Genomic DNA, 24,035 nt, shown 5'->3' with positions numbered 1-24,035 from the left:
TTTCTTTGTTTCAAAAATAACATCAAATGAATGAAACGGAATTCTCTTAGTTTAAAACTGTGAGAAATAGACCCTGTAAAAGTAATGAATTTTAAAGGTTCGATAATATATTAACATACATATTATAATTTTACTTCGATGATTTTAGTTCGACATGCTTTATACATTAGCATTAGACTACCCCATAATTATAAAGTTTTATTCACATTGATTTAACAAAAACTTATTTATATTTTTTCACATGTTTCGATTTATTAACCCATTCATATGAAAAGATAATTTTCAACAAATGTGGACACATGGTTTTCCAAAAACCATATAGCAATAAACTCACAATGCATCATAAAATCGAAATGGCTGCGGAAAGAAACGATCTTAAGAGGTTTTACCGCATACAATTTTTCATTTTGTGTTCTAATTCTACCGCGATTGTCGCAAATTGGATAAATTGTACGTAGGTTAGTGAATTCGCATAGCACGGGATACTGAACATTACTAACTTTTCCGGCATTACCTTAATTTTACATCCGTATCCGCTGTTATTTCCTTATCTTCTGTGATTTTCCCATTTGAATCCGTAGCACCGTACTTTGCACTCATTTTGTTTTGAAAATTGCCTTTTTCTCATGAACAATATCGTTGCGGAGAAATTAATAACAGTTGTTACTCATACGATTATGTGTCACGAATTGTAGCACCATAAAATGCTTATTTTACTTCACTGTCACATTTGTGCAAATAAATATGTACAGGTTTAGTTATTGTTGTTTGTAATACAAATGCGGTACCGGAGGCGCACGTGTGCCTTGTACGAACATTTCAACTTGTATGAATTCTATCCCTGCACTTAGTGTAAAATTGGACCGCTATCTATATAGGTATTAGACGGATCTCGTTGCTTCAGTGGCTAAACTGTAATTGAGTGAATAGGTTATTGAATCCTAATTGCGTTAACTGATGTTGATACAAAGACTGAAAAATATCATAATATAGCTACTAAGCTACATAATATAATAAACAATAGATGTATATTACATAATTAAATAAGTATGTAGAGACGCATTACTTTATATTAATTTCAAAAAATATACTCGGCACAATAATAATCAAAATTGGTGTAACAAAAGGCGAATTTATCATTCAGAGTCATCGTCTTTAAACAATTAGTTACTATAACTTTGTTACGTACTGGATATAAGTAAATATGGCAAAAAATATTGAGGTCTGCCTCTTGAATAATATTATAATTAACAACTGAACAAATGTTATCCATTGTTCAATTGAAAAGAGTACTTATATTTAAAGATATAAGTATCCTTGCCATGCTTTGATTCATTGTAAAGAAAGGTAGTTTAAATATTATTATGTTCTGTTATAAAATATTTTCCATATTCATAGTATCTTTGCGTAATAGTAAATTAGGTATTTAAAAATACGTTTCAACCATAGACATTAAATAGTATAGTTAGTTATAGACTGGACATCAGGAAAAAAATTGTGCTGTAAAATATATTAGGTACGAATTGTTACCTAATAAGTTTTTTTCTTAATTGAAATGTCCGCGTGAAAAAACGTGTAAAATAGAAAAAATATGAAATATTTTACATTGACGTATTGATGTTTTACTGTAGATTGAATAACCATTGCATAACCGCAAATTCTTTGAATTATTTTTTCCAATGTCTGCTCTATTAATTCTTAGAACTCTTTGATTTCAACCGTCCTCACCCTAATTTAACGTCATCCTTAAAAGCCAATTGATACTCGTCCAAAAAATTAGAAGACAAAGAATTGGAACTACTGCTGCTATGTTGGGTCTATTTTCTCACTTAGCATGTTTTATAGTCTCATTAGGTGTTGTACGCGGTTTCACCCAAATGAAAACCATTAACAATAAAATCAGATAAAAAATTCAATTATATCCTACGGAAGTACGTTACCCACTCAAAATGTAGCCTATATGTTTATTCAGGACATGGTCTATGTATGTGCCAAATACGTTCAGCTATTTCTGAGTATACTAAAAACATTCAAGCATTGTCACTAATTTCGCATTTGTAATATTTGTGAGAAGTAAGACAAGAAAGCCTACACCCGATCGACAATTGATCGACGACAAACGTCCCTTAAATGCTGCTCGCATAGGTTTACTGCTTGTATGGTTAGGTGGTGATATCCTAATATCGCTTCTTTACATAGAAACAAATCATTTATAGCCTTTAGGCATAGCCTACGAGATTCGGGCGTGAAACAAAAGGGTTTCTGGCTTTTATTCCCGCGTTGAAACATAATATGTATAGTATTTGAGATCGCTAAGAATATCATAGTTTTCTGATACTCTCACCATTAGTCTGTAAGTATTAATAAATTGGACCCAAGACTGTGTATGTTAATATACAAAAATATATGTAAAAATACCTATTGGGAGAGGTTGAATTGGACTGTGGCCATATACCTCTACATTCCCTACGCATGGACTCTATGAGTGAGGAGAGTTACTGTATCCTCTCTTAGATGTCGAATGTGTTTTTTTTCTCTTATTTCTGTCATCGTTTTCCTATAATATTCATGTAATTTTTGTCAAGTATCATGACAATATGTTTTTTTATTCCAGATATTATGATAAAGTTAATGTTTCGTGTGTTTTAATACTAGGATGAGTAAACATTTTCAATATAAATTAAAATGATTTGTACTATTTCGATACCAGCAATAAACACTACGCCTACTTGATAATGTCGACGATACAGTAGCATTTATTTATTTATTTACAGAAATATATGTATAAGTCTGTTGTAATACTAAAGCTTTTTTAGTGATTTATTTCTGTAATTCGATACTTATTCATTTTTACTTCAAAAACAATAAAATGAATTGAGACCTTACAAAAATTTAAATACATTCATTTTGGCATTAAAAGCGAAAATTGATCTGAACCGACTTGAATTTGGCGGAGTGTTATTTGTTGACGATAAAACGCCTTGAGTCCTAGATTAGGTTGACAAAGTGAAATGCTATAACTCATTTTCATTCGGCGTGGAAAGAGCGTAAAAAATTATGCAAGTCTATAAAGCCGTCGAGAACGTTTTTTTTTTATTTATTTAATGCTACGTTTTGGCAGAAATTAACGACTTACTGTGTAATATTCTGTATAAAAACTATTTATACCTACTTATACAATATAGTTTATGGGATCGAGCAAAAGTTAGCATAGAAGGAAATTTATCAAAAATAATTTCTATCCAAGGAGCCCTTTTTCGCATCGGAGAAATAAATTTTCTACACTGAATACTGTATAAAATATTTAAAAAATTTACATAATCGCATATTGATCGTAGTGTTAACTGTTAAATAGGTGATTCGGTTTAGTGGCTTCCGCGTGTATTAAGTTACCATTTCACCCGCACTACATGCCTCACTGCCATTGACTTAATCTATGAATATTGTAAGTAGGTTAAGCTTGAAATCTGTAAATATTAGAATGATATCTGCATACGAGTTTAATATTTCTAGATATATGGCCATAATATGTATAAGTATATTTATAAAAAATACCTACTTTATTTCATATGAAATGAAATGATTTATTTGAATCTGTAAAATGTTATACATTATTTAGATTCCGTCAATATTAACTCTACCACCAGTTCGGAAAGCAGTTTTCACCAGAGAAGAACGGGCAAGAAACTCTGGTGTTGTTATTTTCAATCAGTTTAGGGTATAGACTACAGTACATGATAAAGTGAGAAGAGAAAAAAAAAGAAAGTTTAAAAAAGTTTGGAGCAGTTCATTTATAGGCTCGTGAAATAAGGAATAAATTAATTTAAATTTTGTATGACTGCACAACCCTCTCATGAATCATGAAATTTCTCTATTATCCTTATAATTATTTCCTCCCAGCACCTCTAGCAATTAGAAATTAGAAATTGTAAGCGAAATGGTCAGAACAGTCCACACAAGCAGCACCCATTCATGAGTATGACGCATGTGCCAGCCATCGGCCTCCTCAACCATATTACAGGGAAGTGGCCGACCCGTCACACGACGCCGCCGCAGGTAAATAACTCATAAATTCAACATATTCGATAAAATACTATTCTGCGCACGCCGTTCTAAATAGCGATGATGGTGGAGTTTTCAGTATTATTGTCGAAGATAACCAGTGTGCTTGGACACAGAGTGATCACCAGATGGTAAGTGCCCATTGTGTCGTTAGACATGGACATTAGATTTGCTATGGCCACAGATAAGCCGTTACTTAATAATTTTTAGTGTTTCCGAAAATCATTTTCCAATAATATACATTTTTTGTATACAAATACATAATTGAGAATACATTAAAATATTAATTGTAATGGAAACGACTTGTAGACGTCGGTATTTCAATTGTAATTTTCAATAATATATAGCTATCAAAACTGTAAATTCCTGGATCCATATTGCTTGTTGTAACTACTTTTATTACAAAAGCATCATGTTGTGATTTCTACTCGGTGATATACTTATAAATTTGCTCTATTATTTTGCTCTATCTGCACTGTACTCATTTTAACTGTTACTGTTAACGCCATCTATGAATCGCAACTGAAAAGCCATTCTAATTGTAGCATTATTGTTTTATGTCATACGACGTGTGATTAAAGTAATACACCTATAAGATAACAGATGGCAGTAGAAACAAATACCTAATATGTTTTAAGTAAGTACTGCAAATTATAACTAGGTGGCGAAGAGAATTTTTACCATGATTAATGAAATGGTACTTAATAGTTCTGTAGAGATTTATACGAAGCTAAAAATATCTTAGACTTATAGTTCCACGACAAGTTCTTTTTATAATAATATAATATTGACAATCCCAAAGATTCATAAATAAAGAAAGTTTAGATACTTAATTTTGTTTTCTTTTTTAACTATCATTGAGTTCTCTATTCGAAAAAATATGTAAATTTTCGTATATTGCGGGATGCACACGCAATAATATATTATAAATTCTTAGTTCATAATATTATTTTCAATAGTGATAACTTCTTACTGTCTGTATCCAAAAATAAATGTGTTTTGACGGAAATAGCTTATTTAAAATGTCATAAAAATTGTTATTAGTCTCAAACTGACTACTTAAATCGCATAGATTTATATCTTATTGACTGCATAATCATAATATTTTGAAGGTGAATATAAGCTAAAGACTATGGTCAATAAGTAGGTATGGTTGTGCAATTTCAAAACGTTTTATTTAAAAATAAAATATTTTTTACGCGTGATTCATACGAACCCCGTTTTAAATCAAAACTGAAATATTTGACGACATTTCTTTGTCGAAATTGCGAGTCCGTTAAAAATAAATCGATTACCATCGGTCACAATCGACTGCGCATTGGGCTGCCCTATGTCTAGGGTTGATAATTATGTGACAGGATTTAATAAAAAATCACCAAAAAATATGTATCAACAACATTTAAAATTAATGTATTTACAAATTTACACACTTTATTAAAGACAAGCAAAGTAAATGTTTAAGATACGATCGTTACTCATTTAAGTAAGTATTTCGAAGTGCGTTGAAATGCACCTAGGATACTGATTTATTTCTAGAATATAAATATACTATGTATATTTTTTTATAAAATTATAGGACGTGACAGCCCTGCGGTCGAGCTCTGCTGGCACCGAACTATACCCAGTGATTTACAGCCCAACCGGTCGCTGCCTACTCTGCCTGCCTAGACAGTCGTAGACCATTGCAGTCATGATAATTAAATCCAACATTAATTGATATAGCTGCACTAATAGTAATTAAAATTTATTTCATGTCGTCCTCATTTACGAGGTGCTCGTTGTAATCAGTGTTTATACGATAGTATACAGGGTGCTTAAATACTAGTAAAATAAGTTATACTTTAATGCACATTTACTTTTATTTAGGTCTTATTTTATTATATTAAACAGTCTACTTAGTAATATTTTCCACTTTGTAAAGTTATAATATTTTATCTATTACATTTGTTATGCTTAAGCTTCAAATAAAGCCAAATTACATTGAATTTATTCGTTCACATTTAGATCTTATTTATAAAACGCGTTTTATGCGACAACATTACCTAATACTATAATAATACAGTAACCATAGATTTTAAACATAGTAAAGATAAATATAGTTAGGAACAACATTTATATAGTAACAATAGGTTTTATTTATAGCGGAACCCACACCACACTTGGTGCGACATACTCTTAGCATTTGATTACTGTGACAGCTTCATTGCAGTATTTTCATATTTCCTTTCATTATGTCATGATCCTATTGACCTTGCCAACCTGTCTGAATTGAGGACACGGGACATTGTCCTGTTAAATACGTAGTCCTTGTCACACGAGGTCGTTTAATTTATATATTGTTTGATATTGTTAGGTGTTGTGTGGTTCTAATAAGGGCTGTCGCAGACTAACTACCCAAAGTAATGGCAGCTTTTGGCTTCGATCCAGATCTCTATTCAGAACTACTTACGATGGTCTTATATGTATACTTATATGGACTAAGGGAGAGTACTTTGAGGTTTTTGGTAGTGATTGTATATTCGCTGGGGACCCCAGCTCGTGTGACGATTGGATTAGAAGGGTTGCGCAGCCCGGCGTATCTAGCGTAGCCACCCTCGGCCTACGAGACTGAGAAATGATAATGAATCGCGGTCACGATTTTCTTTGCTTAAAAGATTTATCGCTTTGACAGTAGATCGCCTCGAAAAATATTATACAGTAAGTAAAAAATATTTTATTTCACGCAGTGTCCATCACTGATTAAAGAATGAATGTCGTATATGTTTGTATCATAATCATATTTTTCATTTTCCTTTATAAACCAAATATATATTTTTTTATAATTAAGTGTATTTTGTAGTATTAAATTTTCTGTGCGTTTCATATAGACAATATTAAGTTTAATGAATTATCGGTCTCTTTTTCCTCGTTAACTGGAAATCCGACGATATATTTAAATAACTGGCTGTAACATAACATGACAAGCGCAGCGTGTTAAAATAATAATTCCATTACACGAACTCTCGTGTCGTTATAAGGTCAACACGTTTTAATCGATAAGTACTTTCAAACTGGTTCGGAGAAAAACTGTTAAGGTGACACTCACTTCTCATTATTCAAGTGGAGCTCCGAGCTACACCTTTCATTTAAGATGTAGGTTTTTGACTTTGTGTTTCCATATGTCAATTTAATATTACAGACACGTGATTATATAATGATTACATAAGTAATCAACATGTTTTATTTCTAAAAATGAAAGTTAATTAATATCATAAATAAATAACATCTTAATTTTGTTCCTACAAAAAACTGTTTTTTCTATTTAACATGACGTGAAATAAAACCGTACGTGATTTTTTTATGAAACCAGGATATGTTTTCGCAAGAATCAACATTTACTTGAGACATAAATATATTTTGTAATCAACAAACATAACTTGGGCTAAATAAAGCACTAAAACTGTTACAAACCTTTCAGTGTTGCTACATTTGAATAAATAAACACAATATTTATTAGGATAAGTTGTCGCTCTGCGGGGTCCCTGCTCCGACACCGTTCAAAGTACAGAGAAAGCTGGTTTGAAACCAGTGTTGAGGCTGTGATTGTGTGTGTTATGTTTTTACGTTTGTTTTTCGACACTATTGTTCAACAGTCGTTTTGTTTATTACTATGCGGGTAGATTCGTTACACTAAGATTATTATTCGTTTGTAATTATTTTAGATCATATTCATTTTTATCAAGACTGATTAGGTACTGACTGACATTACTATAAGGCACAGGAACTATAGCTAAATAATGAATATGAGGAATTGTAGAATTAAATTTTAGTACGACACTGACGATGTTCAGTCATAAGTAAACAGATATCAGAATTTACAACAAATAACTTGAAACATATTCTTTATAAGTACTAAGAATTGTGGTATTGTGATGTTCTTGATTAAAACTTAAAAACCACCGGTTTACCCGCCCAGCAATTACCAGTGCTCTGATTTTTATGCTATTATTTAACTTCTCTATATGCAAAGTATACATTTTTATATGACGCATCAGGCCGGAACTTCTAACCTTAGGAAATAATAAAATTTTAATTTAAGTATACTTTTTGAGTAATTTTAATATTCACATGTTTTGACGTTAGCCAAATCACCGCGGTAACACCGCCGTTACATAAACAGTCATAACCTAAAAGAACTTGGCGTACTATTCAGTTAAATGACACTAATTAGAACCACAAAAACGACATATGTAACAATAACAAATACTAACAACAGCTATACTCTATAAGCTCAAGTTGAATTCATATTCAACATACTAAGCCATAACAATGCCCGCCATGATCCGAGTAGATTGTCATGTTGTAGTCTGTTTGTGACTACGTGTTACACGTAAGCGTAGGAGGACACGCTAATTTATAGCACTTGACACTAATATGTATTTAGGTCTACGATATAAATATTTATTAGATACCAATTGTTAGGATTTATGAACGAGATTTATGTGGGCTAAATCATTACCATTGACATGTTTTGGTAATTATATCTAGCTGTCGTTGAGAGTTTGAAAGAATATGCTTTATTGTTAACAAAATTACTAATACGATTCGCTTGACTACTTCAAAATTCATTTGTTTTCGTTAATTATAATTAAAAATGTAAAAGAAGCAGAATTACTGGACTACTTCACACCTTCGGGTTAGATTTCGTAGGTGTCGCTACTTACCTAAGTTGTGGAATTGTTTTTTTTTATTTTTATTTATTAGTCTTACCAGCGTTTATCATACCAATGCTTACAAACTAACATTAAATTAATAGTTTGTAGAGTATATTATATATTTTTTATTTATGCTAAACAATTCGGCAAATTTTAAAGTGTTCAATTATACATCTATTTCCTACTTGCAGGTCGTGTAACAATAATGTTTTATTTGCTCTATACCTATTTTAAAAATAATAGGTATTGACAATATAAATTGATTACTTGATTACAGACTAAAAAATCACTCCTTTTCAATCCAATTAACGCGATATAATATAAGCATTAAAATCATTTGTATCGAACAATAATTTAATAAGTAATACATAACCCAATTGTAAGGCCTCTTATGTTATTTTCACAATGCAATTACGGGGTTCCTCTAGCATCATTTGGATTTCAAGTTGCAGCCGACGTGGGAGCTGGCAGCGTAAATTATTGGGGCTTAGATCATGTGCAAAGCCTAAATACTATTTATGGAGCAAACACTAATAGTAGGCAGGAAAGTTATCGTTGTAGACATTTTAACTACTTAGGGAGAGTTCGCATTGAATAATCTATGCTAATATATAAAGCTGAAGAGTTTGCTTGTTTATTTAAACGCGCAAATCTCAGGAACTTCTAAACCGATTTTTATTGTTTTTCCTCTAATAGTAAGCTACATTACTCCTGAGTGCTATCAGCTAAGTTTTATTCCGGGAAAATATTTATCCTAAAAAAACTTTATGACTTGAATATCTATAACGTAATGTATGATTTTTTTTTTATATATACGTATAATACCAAATTATGAAGAATGAACATTTATTTCCGTGTTTATATATCCGTGAAAGTAAGCGTTTGCCATAAGTACAGTGACTGTAGAAAATGTAACTGTAGAGCGTGTCTTAGCATATATGTTACATTAAACAAACTAGAAGGCTCGAGTCGTGGGGCTCCGTGATAACAATTTGATTATTCTGCACCCTCCAATGTTAGGTCGAATAACGTTTTAAGGTAATCTCGGCTAATGATTCTAGTCTCACCCCTCACTAAAACAACATCGCACCCTACAATTTACAGGCAAATTAGTTTCCAGATTGATGCGTACCCTCCTAAACGGCAGGTAAAATAAACGTACAAAATTTTATTAGTCTAATACATATATTTAGAGAATCAACGTTGAAGAGCAAAATATCTTACTCATAAAAATTGATGATAAAATATTCAATGTAGGTCATAATCTAAGGGAGGCAATATCGTCGACGCGAGCAACGCCGACTGTCGCGTGATCCCCGCAAAAACGCTATAGGAGCAGGATTAACACAATTTTTATGTTTATTTTTAGTACGACCCGACCCCGTTACATGCGGCCGGTCTATAAACTCGTTTAGAACGCATCAATATTTCATAAGTGCGGTATGATCACGCGTGCGACACTCAAATATGTCCAGGTAGAATAAAAACTGAGGGGCCATAATGATTTTGTTTTTAGCTATTTACGAGTTTTATGGTGCCACCGCAGAATATTCTAAAGTATGATAGAAATCACGATAAGTCCCAATTTGGGTGTCATTCATGATTTAGCATGGCTTAATGTGGTTAGCATTTCCGTTTTCCCTGCCATTGTTTGCTAACTTATATCGAGAGAGTCATAACGCTTACTTAGGTGTATAAAATTGTATAATATTACAGCTCCTGACATATTATAATTTTTTTTAAAGTATTAAATGTCGAGAAATAATTTTCAAATTTCATAAAGAAAATAATTTGTTCGATTTCCTAATTGTACAAATAATTTAATTATAATATGAAAGAACGTTAAAGTTTAAATATTGTATAGTCTTATTAATCGATTGGAAGGTTTGAAGGCTTTGTTTAATTCTTATGTAGAGGAGTGAAAATTTGCCAGAAATTTGATCCAACGGCTCGATAGCCCATGAATCATCAATGAGTATAATTTGTGCTCGATACGGAGATTAGTTTGCCACTTCTCACACACATAGGGCAAAAATAAACTCGCCGAACCGTGGATGCACGAGTTACACGCTTGCCTATTCCTTCGGGGATATTTGATAAAGGTGTGAGCTTGCGTTTTATAGTACTGTACGACTTGCATTGGTTGTGCTTTGTATATTCTGTGATATTTTTTGGATAATTCAGATACAGTTATACCTCAAATACGCTACCCCGACTTACGAACCTGGAGTTACGCGGTTTTCAAATCTCTTCCAATTCAGTTTTTGGCCAATTCACTTGGACGGTTCTACTATGTAATCCAAACGAAACAGATCTCATTGTTTCATCAAATAAGAGAGAAAATCTTGAAATGATATCACAAAAATTAAAGCGCCTCGACTTACGCGGACATCGTGAGGTCCCATCTACAGCGTAAGTTTTCGAACTTACACTGCAGATATTGCTGTATACTCCGGTATTACTGTACTCAAGATTTAAAAATACATATATATTGTTACCGATCATCATAGAGAACCCGCTGCTTCAAGATTGAAGGTTACGCAGCTCAGTACCTGTTATTATATGTATACACACGTCAATAGCATGACCTAAAAAGAATCACGCAAATACATCCATTACCTTCATTTGGTGCACGCGCCTTGAATTTTAACAATCAACACAATAACACATTATGTCTTCATCTCGGTACTGACATTATGAACCAATCATATTAATGGCGGATCATCAGTCCATTATTCGCACTTCTTTAAGCTCGGTCTGGGTCAGCACAGTATTTTATAATTAAAATATATTGTAACGGGATTTGAGTAATTCTGTATAGTTGACTGGCAGCATGACACCAAGCCTCCAGTTGAGTATTTGTCTTTTATCTCTCGAATATTTCATGCTGTAGATGATTTTTATATTCTCTCGTTATGACTTAATGTAAGTAAAAAGTTAGGCTGGTTGCTTATTAGTAAGGACTTTACCTATTGTAAGCATTCCCTGTTTCGACGAGCAAGTTAATTGTCAAATAGTAGGTAAAATTTATTATTTAGAAACTAGCATGATTTTGTACTATTGCGATTACATTACGTTACGTTTATATGAACATGGATTCTTTATTATTTTTTACGGTACACCAATAGATATATAAAACAACGGATGCCGTCAATGCAGAAGCTAGTTCATCAGATTTTGTACTAAATTTATTTCTGTTCAACTCTAGGTATAAAGGCTTGAAGTTATGTATAAATGCCATCAGTTTGCTTATATGAGGTTCAGACGAATCAGGTTAACATAATATTTAACTTTTGTAATATGAATGTCACGGCCCTCGGGAAAAAGTGAAAGCTAGACACACCCGTGCCGGCGTTCTAAGGCCAACAGTTTTACAGTGAACATTCGACATCTCTAGACGTTGATTAAACTCCAGCATTGTGCACATAAAACGACGTAATCCCCAAGCTGGATGGTCTGTCAGTGAATATTTTATCTGCTCCTATTACACAGTTCACTGACTACAGATACCGGTGGCTTGCGATAAACACAGCGAATTAAATTGCACAGTTCAATGATGTTTCACATCAAGTTCTTGCATTGTAAAAAACATTTGAATAACCTTGCTTTTGAGATAAAAGTATATTTGCTTCATAGCATTAAATACAGACTGTTGTGAGAATATGCCGTCTTGAATAAGAAAATTATTAATTACATATAAGCTAGCACGGTTGACCGGCACTGAATGAGATGAACATTATCTATGACTTGTACGCACCAACCTAGTATCCACACATGCTTCTGAATCACCATTTAAGGATAACGAGTTCAAATTAAAAATGAATCAATTTATAAAAAAATCTGATAAAACCATACGCAACATTTACATCAAATAGAGAACTACTATGAAGAACCAACCAAAATTGTTAAAAATATTTTTTCTTCATAAAATGTGCGTCCTGATTTTATTGTTCTTAGAATAAGATTTGGGTATTTAAGGAAGACTTTAGAAGATTAAAGGACAAAGGATTTTGGATACTAGTCTGTGTGATTCTGCAATTATGTCTAAAGTTTTTACATTTAAGTGAACAAAGATCCAGAGGCGAAACAATAGCGCGTTCCATTTACCTTCGCCTTCATAGAAGTTTCGCGAGCGGTTGTTAAACACCAACTTCAGTGTGGGTGAGTACATTAGTATCGAAGTAGGCTGTCCGTGGTGCCCTTTAAACAATACACTGTTTGTTCTCATTTCCTACTTGCATACCAATTAATCTGAACCTTAATGAATCTTTAACACCGATCTACGAGTATAACTAACTTTGTTACGTATAAATATGAGTTGGGAACGATATTTGCCCCTGTATTGTACTTCAATACAATTCATACGGGATGTATGAATTAATAATTCGTAGTGATGTTTGGGCTAGGTAAAGTTGTAATACGGGTGATAAATCAGGGCTGTGTGCGACGGAGTACGAGGATTATACTGTTGTTATTTCTTTACATAACCTTTTCGTGTTTATCTTTACAATCTTCTTTAATATAAAATCAAAATAACACTTGCTCACTTATCACGAATCTCAGAAGCTATAACGTGTACATAGTTTAGTTGCCAGACAGGTTTTATATGATACAAGTTTTCGATAACAAACTAATTTACAATCATCTACCCCTTTGAATCTGTAATAGAGGATAAGAGGTTAAGTATGCAAATCAAAGAAAAATGCATGGAATGTCGAAGATCCGCATCATAGAAAGTCTAAAGCATTTTTAAAATAACCACTAAAAGCGAATAAATTAAAGTAAAATGAAAGGGACTAAATTCCATTATTAATTTTTGCTCCCTCGCAAACACGTTTTGACTATCCTAAAGTGTCGAACTCCATATCACATTTCATCATAATATTTATACTCAACTGATACTGATGAAATTAAACTAATTTTCCGGATTCTATCGCGGTTTTTTGTTTTTTATTTTTCTCCCGACGTTTCGAAGACTTTGCAGCCTTCATGGTCACGGGGGGGACCATGAAGGCTGCAAAGTCTTCGAAACGTCGGGAGAAAAATAAAAAACAAAAAACCGCGATAGAATCCGGAAAATTAGTTTAATTTCAATGTCTAACATTCGCGTAAATATAAGAAATCATTATGATACTGATGAAATTCGTTATGGAAATATCGCGAACCCTGATGGGATCATGAGATATTTTTTCCCTATATAATTCTAATCGCTGAGACCTGACGAGATTAGCAATGAACAAATAAATATCGAGAAAAATAACAGTGGATATAAACCTCTGTTTAGTGTTTATTCCTACGAGGATATAAACCTGGTTGTATGCTGTTATATCGACTGCAATTTATAGAGTAATACGATGGACATAAATTATGTGTGTTTAAACAGAAACTAACTTGCAACAGTCTGTTTTGGCAGTGGATGTGATTGGTGGCCAACCTGCGGCTATGATACTCACAAATCAAAGCGTATTCACGTTGTAGTAATACATATAGCTGACTGGTAAACAGGAAGCAATCGACACTAAAACATTTTATATTGGAAGTTCATGTGTTTGGCAAATTGTGTAATTTATTCTACAATCTACTTACCCAATTTGTAACAATTGATGGTTCGTAATTAGTTTATAAAATGTTGCAACCGATGTATGCTGCAATGGCCCAAGAAAAGTAGGTACGATTCGAATAATCGATCTAAAAGACCAGAAGTGTAAAAACAATTATTAAGATAAATACATAGGATGTCGAAGATCTTTTAAAAAAATACTTTTGTTAAATTTTATGTGAATTTGAACGCGTCTCATTTATTGTCAATCGGCAAGTTCGCAATAACATCCTTAATTAATACGACAAATAACTTTTTACTACAAATTGTTTAACTATCCGATTCCGCCGTGGTACACATAAGTATGGGTATAAAGGTACTTGTCGCAAGGCAGGTGCATTGAGCCACATTCCACCGACAAAAAAGTTGCCTCCGGCCATACTGTCTATTCACTAGTGTCGAGATTAGATATTGATTTAAATTTTATTTTATTACCGCCATAACGAGCCTGGGAACTATTATGCGAATAATGAGTGCGAGCTAGTGTGTGAATTAGCATTCAGTTCTACGAGTAAATATTATGGGCATGTATATACATACATACATGTCGTTAAGTGGTCCCATATTAAATAGTATTTGTTACAGAACTTTTATCACAAACTTTAAAACATAATATTATCACTGGGATGAGACATATTGGAGAATCGTTGTGTGGCTATGGTATTGCTGTATGGGATCACACATAACGAGAAGTAAAAGCGCAGTCGTAATTGCGTCATTATTTTTTGTGACTGTCGGATTATATGACAACGAATTTTCTCCCGTAATGCTTGTATAAAGGTTCTCAAGTGCGACAAATCAAATATTATATGTCTTCAATTAATTACAATTATTACGTAACAATAATTTATCTTATATAATGGAATTTAATGGGAACAATCCCTAGCCGTTATAGAGACGTTAAAGTATTCTCTGACACATTATTAATATGCAGTTTTTCTAGTACTTTTATTGTCTTAAGACTATCACACATATTAAGTAATTTGTAATATTTAATATGGTTGATATAATATCTCATAGATACAAAGATTTTTCGTAATTATCTTCTTATTGTCTTTTAAACGTGCACGATAAAATGACCCCACTACGCCTGATGGTAAGTGGTGGGGGGTCCAATAGTATGTTCATTGACGAGAGATAATTATCCATCGGCAATCGACACAATTATGCCGGCCTGTTAGAACCGGATATATACAGGCTGATCCCGGAACGCGAAATTCTTCATGGGCCACTATAGCGGGTTTTAACACCTTGTACTTGTACTTGTACAGTGGTCGCTATCTTGGCGGATATAAAATATATCCTAATACCCAGCACAAAATTCAATATTTTTATCCAAATATTTTTGTAGCAAATGTTCGCAAAGTACATAATATATTAACTTAACGGTAATTGCGGTAAAGTAATGCAGCGTTTGACGGCTAATATGGTGTGATTAAACAGCATGCGATTACAGAAATCTCATCCAATTAAACCATGTACTATGACATGATGAATTGTAATAGCATTATGCTAATGCAATGTAGGATGGATGGTGAACACCGTGTTGGGGTGGAGTACTTGATTAGCCTCATGCGAGATGTCAATTTAAATCCGTAGGCTACTGTTTGTTACTTTTAACGCTACTTTCAAAGAAACTTAAACATAGATCGAATTTTGCTGCTATATATGCTTTTTTAGTTTATATCAAACCAGTCTTAATGAAATTTTGTGCAAAGTAAACTTGAATCTCTAGATAGGACGAGGCTATTTTTTAACATATCACTTTAACCCACCAATTGTTTATGCATGTCACAAACCCAAATCCTACACGTGTGAAGCTGCACGCTCATATTTTTAATTCATAAAATCTGTAGAGCTGTTTACTTTCTACTCCTATTTTAGCACTTTGTGAGATTATATTTTCTTTTCATTTGCAAGGTTAAAGACATATTTATACCCATGTTAGTTCGGTGGTTTATAAAATTATTATAAAGATTCTCTATTCTATTATACCAATATCTTTAAATATTAATAAAAATTTACCCCATATTCGTCCCCAGATTTGAAACTAAGAATTTCTGAATGAGGATTCATAGTATACTCCATTAAATTCGGATTGGTTTTGTGGAGTAAAAATAAGAAATACTAGTAATTTCAACTCCAGTATATAAGTTTAATCTTCATCGATAGAAAATTATTCAAAAATAAATTGAAATGCATCGCTTCATGTGTAGCTATTAAACTTTGTAATCGCTTATCGACGCTTACACACCATGTTCGAAACTAATATACCAGAAGAAATTTAAAACAAAATCAGTAAATGTGTGCAAATCTCAGTTCTTTATGCTTGTGCTGCGCCGTGTTCACACTTTCCAATTTTCGTAGTTTTGGTATTATTCTTGTTTTAAAAGAAACATTTACTCAAAATTATATTAAACATTTTACAAATTTGTTATAACTATCTTGTTTTATAAATTTAAATTTAAATAGACAATTGAAATACAAGTTAATGCGTTTATACTATTATTTACTGGTATGTATGAGAGAGAATAAAAGTGTCGTACCTGTAGTGGTAGCGTATTACAAAGAACAAGAACAAAAAAAATCATTGTTACCGTTGCATTTAAATGTCAATAATAAACAATATCTTGTATATATGAATTGTATAAACTTACCCCCTTATTCATAGACGTTTTTTATCTAACGACCGAGTAAGGCTGTGATAACAAGTCTGTTTCTCAGTGCTGACGGCATGGCAGTCTTCGCAGTGCGTAGACGTAGGGCCGTTGTGATTGGCTAATATTGAAATACAACAATAATAACCAATCACAACGGCCCTATGCCTATTTCTCAGTGCTGTTGGGCACTGAGAAACAGGGTTGTTATCACAGCTTTACTTCGTCCTTAGATAAAAAACGTTTATGAATAAGGGGGTTAGAATAAATAGCCTTGGAATGTGTAATAATAAATGGACAAATCTAACAGCTGAATTTGTTTTCTAATGCTTATTTTGACAAAACAAAAAGTTCATGCACACCGATATCCCCGAATAAGCAAGCTAGGTTGCTACTAACCCCCACTCTATTTGCCGAGCTCATTTCCGTTACATAATTGGATAAGGAGCGAGTCTATGGTCGTATCCAACAAACAGCCTCAAGTACCTCGCTTGTTTTGAATCGAAAACTCCAAATATATCTTACTATCGCTGACTAGAAAATTTAACCCAGGATTTCATAGTTTCATGGCTTAAATGCGGTGCCAGAAGACTAATGAGGTGATTATATATTCATTGAACCTATTACAAGTAAGAGTTATATGGCGTGATGTAGAGCTAAATCGCCGAAAATATTCAAATATTCATGCTGTTGAAATAACAAATTACTGAAATGAACTAAATTTTTGTACAATTTATGGCTATAAATTAGGTTTACGGGTTGACAAGCCAACATTTGCGGCTATGAGTTTTAATAAAAGCTTTTTCGTGGAATTTTAAAATCCATTAACAAGGCATAGAAAATATGATGTTCCTGTCAAAGCTGGAAAGTTTAACAAGCCTTGATTGCACAGTTAGTGCAAATGCAAAATCGCAAGAAGTGAAGCGTGGATACTAGCAAAGAATAAGACATAGTATAAATATTGTTGAAATCAATTATAATTATTAATACCAGCCGAAGGTAACGCATTTAATATAAAATTATTAACCCAGTGTAGCGTAGCGATCTCTAGAAATATCTTTTGCACAAAATTCTTTCCTTGCACCTAAACCGCTGGGTTGCGGTTCTATGTTGTATCGTCACACGATATAGCCACGTATCATGACAACCACAGGAAGTCCAGTCTCTAATTTGGTTACATAAATATAACGCAATATGTCCCATAAAGCGTAGTTGCATGCGTTGTAACGGAACGCCTATAAAAAAACCGTTACGTTAGTGTACACGGGTAACTGGACATTTCACTAAATAACGTTCCGCCCTTTCTGTTCCAGGTCAGCTTGCAGCATTAGGGTTAAAGCGTGTGGTCACATTAAAAACCCTAAATTGGCGGAATCAGTGTACTAACCCCATAACTCCACCGATTAAACATAGAGTCAGGTAGGCTGCGTACAAATTAGTGAGTGCGGCGGGGCCACCGCACTTTCATTAGCAAAATTATTTGCTAATTTGTACCGAACACGAGAGCAGTTACTCGGCAAGGGATAACGGGCGCGTAATCTACTTCATAACATGGCCTTTGTTATAATTAACACGGCATAATTTACAGAATTCCGACTGCAGGTTATAGTACTTTAAAAATATTTTTAGTTCGCGATTTAAATCGAGTGTCACGCATGCCCCTAGCGGCTACTTAAAACCTTTCTAACTAAAACTTTGCAGATTAAGAGTAGCTTTTGTAAAATTAACTCGATGGCGCAGTGAGCAGCCAGAGACTAAGTACAGATTGTTGATTCGTTTCTCGCATTAGGATTACACCTAAGCGTGAATGTAAACTGCTGGCATGCATTGTTCACATTTAGGTCCATATTAAGCCAATTTGATGGCATACACACCCAATCAGAAAAGAGGAATAGCTAGCAGTGGGACAACAAGCTTGATTAAGATTCATATTATTGAATTTAAGAAATAAAAGACTTAAATGCCTCTAGCATTAAGTCCGCTTATAGACTTCTCTGTATGTAAAGTGTACAAAAATAAATTTAATGTAATAAATATTTTCCACTTTTAAAAAGTTCATGATTTTGTTTTATCTTTATTTCTTTCATCACATATGAAGTGCAATAAATAATAGCATTATAACACCGCATGAGGCTGAACAAGCGACTTATCAACACACACCAGCGCCCGCTGCATCGAACGCCACTATTGATTTTTCATATTTAGAACGAAATGATAATTGTTTAGTCTCTGAGCCGTAGATTTCGCATTAAAACGTTAACTTTTGAATAAACGCACGTGTCTGCTTTGTCGGCCATAACGAACACTAAACACTATGACCTCTTTGAAGTATTCAAAACGCGTTTAGAGAACAATTTCACTGTAAAAAGGGTATTATTTACACAAGTGTACGGTACAATCCAGTTAACTCCATGCGCTCAAATGGGCATTTCAGTTACTGTAATACGTGTAATAACAGTTAGTCGAAACTAATTTTGTTTAAGTATTGTAGTTATGCTGAAACAAATGGCCGTTATGTTTAATTTTCTCTTTAAATATGTTTAGGTTAAAATTATGTTTTAATAATTATTATAATATGTAGTTACCTCCTCTAATCTTATTATATATTCATTACCCGACACACGAGTGACGCATTTAGATATTTTTCCATGTGCACATAATTATATGCCCATTTGGAACCTTGAATGTCTTTATTATCAAAATTGGGGGATCTAGACTTTGTTTTAGAGAGGATCCACGGAGTAAAAAACTTTATAAAGAAATAAATTTGAACAAAGTAACTCTACTAATTCAAAATGGATTTAGTAAGGAAGAGTGATAAATAATGTAACGTAAGAAGTATAAAACTAAAAAAGTAAGATCAAATTAAGTTTAATTTGAGGTTTTTAAGGGTCGACCTATATGTTTTTGAGATTGTCTTGAGTTCCGTACTTCCGTTTCCGAAATTCGCTGCCATCCCAAAAGGGAAGTTGTTCTCATGTTCGGACGAAAGGTTTTCCTAGCAGAGTTATCGAAATCCGAATTTCTACACATTTCAAGTACATAGTTCAACGAACGTAATGATAACATTGTGTTCATTGTATAATCTTTATAATTGTTTGTTTCCATTATGCAATAGGTACAACGCCCGATAAACAAAACACAACTAAGTTTAAACTTCTCGAGTGCTTAAAAGTAATTAATCTCAGAATTATATACGTATTTTGTTAATTTATTTTATAATTCCATAATTTTCGTTATACGTATACAATATTACATAATTTGTACAGTAATCATTAATAATCCGTTGTACAAGGGCTGAAATGTTGCAAACTCATAATTCCTAACGGAGTTTGCAATGAATGATACGCAAATTACGAGTCATCGTCCGTGATCGATGATTATATTGTAGTCGGTGGCCACCCAGCTCACATTTCCTTCGTTTTGCATAACCTGACATTAAGCTGATTGAAGTGCCTTCTTCGCATAAACAGAACACCTACGCAGTGTTTCATCAGTGTTTTCCACCTTGAGATTTACTCCACATAAAAACATAATACTAAAATATAATTTCGTAGAATTATAGAATAGCGTCATAAAAATTCAAAGCATCTGGCATGTGTGTGATATTAAATTGTTTTCGATAGAGATGGTAAAGGTACTGTAAACATTTTTGAAATGATATTATGTTTCGGCCGAAGGTTGGATTGTTTAATATGAAGGCACCAGAAATTTAAGCTTGTTGGTATGTCTTGTATGTCTAATGGGCTTGCCGTAGAATCAAACATCTCTCCTAATTTATTCTGCTACTGTGAGTTTATGGATAATGGAGTGAAAATCACTTGGCAGAGGAACGAAGGAAAGCTATTTATCTATAATATCATATAACTTAGTACGTAAATTCCTTGTTTATAATATAGATATATGGATGGAACGAACTCAATAAAAGATATAACGCACGCCATGCTAATATGACAATAAATGTCAATGAATGTCACAGTAAGGGCTCTTCTTTATTGTGTTTCTGAGATATGATCACGCAATTGGGTGGCACTGAGAACAAAACGCAGCCAATGGCCAGTAAGTGTCTGTTCTTGTCCACTTTTGTCCAATAAATAATATCAAGCATGCAGTAATATATGGCATACCACTGGCGGGCTTATAGCGTCTCTATTCTCCCACTTCACTGTTATCCAAGTAATAAGATGAAGTATGCAGGCTTATAGCTGCTCTATCCCTCTTTACTATTGTTACTTGCCCAATCTATAATAACATTGCTAGTAATTCCTTTTTTTAACATTTCCTTTCCTTGAAATATATAATATCGATTTCGTCTTATATTCGATTGTTTCGTTTGGTTAACTGTAAGTAGAGATAGCTCAATCATGTTATCAAAATAAAGGTAAGAGTATGCCGTAAATATGGACATGGTCTATAAATAATATAGTTATAATCGACTATGGTTTAGCTATGCAAATGCAAGAGAAACCATTGACAATATTTGCATTTCATTATATTTCATTAATATTATTTATTTTTAATCACCTATTCGAATAGTTAAATAGGCCGTGCAACCGGATATTTGAAACTAAACAATTTAGTTATTTTAGTATCAATTAACACGGTAACCTCACAACATAATAGCTTCCTATGTTTCGCTTGCGTCGTTATTTTTTATATCTATACCAAAATTATAAAAGAGGTAAAGTTTGTGAGTTTGGATTTAAAAGTGATAGGTGGAACAATTATGCGCATCTTAAAATTGAATATTAATATGAAGATGTGCCTGAACACTTGTGTAAGTAGAGCCCTATGGTTAAATTCAACTCCAGAATCTCTGTAGCAGATATTACTAATAGATATTTTAATATTATTAGTATCCTTCATGAAATCAAAAATATCTAAACTCTTAACACACTATAAGAGCATATTTTAAGAGAGATTCGTCGGCACGTGTTCGAGAAATACTTTTGTAGCGTTGCTAAGACCCTACATTAGGCCGGATTTCCACTCTCCACTTAATAATATATTTATGTGAACATAAGTTATCTAAACTCTAAGCTGAGCAGAATGTTACTCAGTCAATTCCAAACTTTACTCTCAGGATCAAAGAAAACTATATTAATATGGCGTATTTCCACGCAACAATTTCACCTTCGTGAAAAAAGGCGTGACGGTATTCCACTTTACGTAACTAGCACAAATTCTGTACGCAACTATTATAGAAATAACAAGCCGTAACACACTTATAATAATAAAATTATTATTCCAGAAATTATCAACCTCGCTTTATTAATGGCAGCGAGAGAAATCCTTATTCTCATCTTTAAAGGGTTTTACAAATAAACCAAATTGAACTTTTCCAATTAAGGGCTCATTTATTTTTTATTTATTTTCGAGTACAGTGATTTCAACTGAGTCAACGTTCAGTTGGTTGAAATTCCAATTGGAGTCTCTTGGTCAGCGGGCTGGCGCGTCGCGTCATGCCGGCAGCAAATAATGAGACATCAGACGACACTCGCAAATCAGTAAATTACAAACAATTGTCACCCGACACACTATTTATAAGTGTATGTGAGCGACAGCACTTTTTAGCGATTATTATTTGGTTTTTAGTTGTATTTGTAGACGGATATTAAAATTATTATATAAAACAGATATATAATATATATAGCATTTGATAGTTCGGATTTTTTCGAGACAATCGAAAATAAGTTGCGTCACTAGAAACCAGCATTCACCGAAGAGGAGTCACAGGTCGGCAAAAGATATTTTAATATCTTTAGCCTCTACGTTCATATTTTGTTATGAATGTACCAGCACGAGTTTTTGGACGTTTTATTTGACATGCAGGTACGCTGCCACAGCGATGTCACTGATATAAGAATGTTGAGGGTAGAAATTCGATTATGTGTAGATATATAAAATAGTAATAATAAAAAATCCTTTACGTAATCCGCATGTACAAGACGTGTATCTTATTGAACTTAATAACTATGTGTATCAGCTAAAATACTGTCCGTTATGATGTTATATGATTTTACAGTTGTATTATACGTATACTTGTTTTGTGTAGGGTGCAAACACAATCAGCGATAGGGACTAAGTTAAGTGCTACGGTGTTTGCTTCAATTAACAGAGGGGTATTGGATCAAAGAGCAACATACACGATAACAATAAAGCACGCAAACATTTTGTTGAAGACAAAAAAATAGATTTTCTTCCAACATCCAATAAATGATTAGGATGCGGTTCATGTGTCGGATAGTCAGGATGTAAAAATAAAGCGTGTTTAATCATTGATAAAATTGTGAATAACGTATATAAGAGTATGTGTATGCAAATGACGCATTGTGTGTGTCGGTTGATTCAGTCCGCGGTGCAAGTCGCCGGTTCGCAATCAGTTGCATTGACACGTCGCGCACCGCCGCCGCCCGCGCCGCCCTGTGACGCGACTGCATTTCAACCCCTGACTTTTGCTCGGTTAGTGTGAACGCACTTAAAAATATGTTGTATGGAAGTCAATCGTACACTACCAACGTACATAATATTACTAAGCATAGATGAATAGACGTAAATGTAATAGTACATGTACAGAATTGAGAATATGCTTGTAAATTGATGGAGCTATGTCATCTATGAAGCGAATACACAGTTAAGATGTTTTTGATTTTTAGTAACTGGGATTAATAAACATTTTCTATCCAAATTTAAATTGGCAAGCAAAATTTTATATTGCTTAAATTTTAAGCATATTACGTAATTGAAAATCTTAACTCTACCAGCAGATTATTTTTATTTTGTACCAGTCTTTACTCGAATTGAGAACATTTACGAGAACGTTAATACCTATACCCAGGATCGCTATTCACTATTGTAGTCAGCTCGTAACAAATTACGGAAGTTGTAAATAGCGCTGGATGTAATTGCGCGGGAAGCAGAATTTATAAATGCGGTAGTTAGCGCCATAACGCGTTCAGAAACTAGCATCCGATGAGAGTGTATGAGAGGAAATCGGTTTTCATTGAGCGTTCGCGTAATCAC

At 33.3% G+C, this 24,035-nt stretch overlaps 1 protein-coding gene across 3 annotated transcripts in view; it reads right to left on the bottom strand.

The window, feature by feature from the left end:
* The window catches only part of LOC115451880 (major facilitator superfamily domain-containing protein 12), a 62,233-nt gene that overhangs the window by 5,099 nt on the left and 33,099 nt on the right, over positions 1–24,035 (bottom strand). Inside the window, exon 1 of one of the 3 annotated variants that reach the window (XM_030180319.2) lies at positions 515–863. The exons of the other annotated variants lie outside the window; for them this stretch is intronic. Coding sequence (XP_030036179.1) covers positions 515–600 — 86 coding nt within the window. The 5' untranslated portion in view covers positions 601–863. Of the gene's footprint in view, positions 1–514; positions 864–24,035 lie in introns of those variants that run through there. 3 annotated transcript variants of the gene reach the window in all.

Source organism: Manduca sexta, chromosome 25, assembly GCF_014839805.1.
Source record: "Manduca sexta isolate Smith_Timp_Sample1 chromosome 25, JHU_Msex_v1.0, whole genome shotgun sequence".
NCBI lineage: Eukaryota > Metazoa > Arthropoda > Insecta > Lepidoptera > Sphingidae > Manduca > Manduca sexta.
The sequence above is the reverse complement of the archived record's forward strand: the minus strand, read 5'-3'. Positions and strand labels throughout refer to the sequence as shown.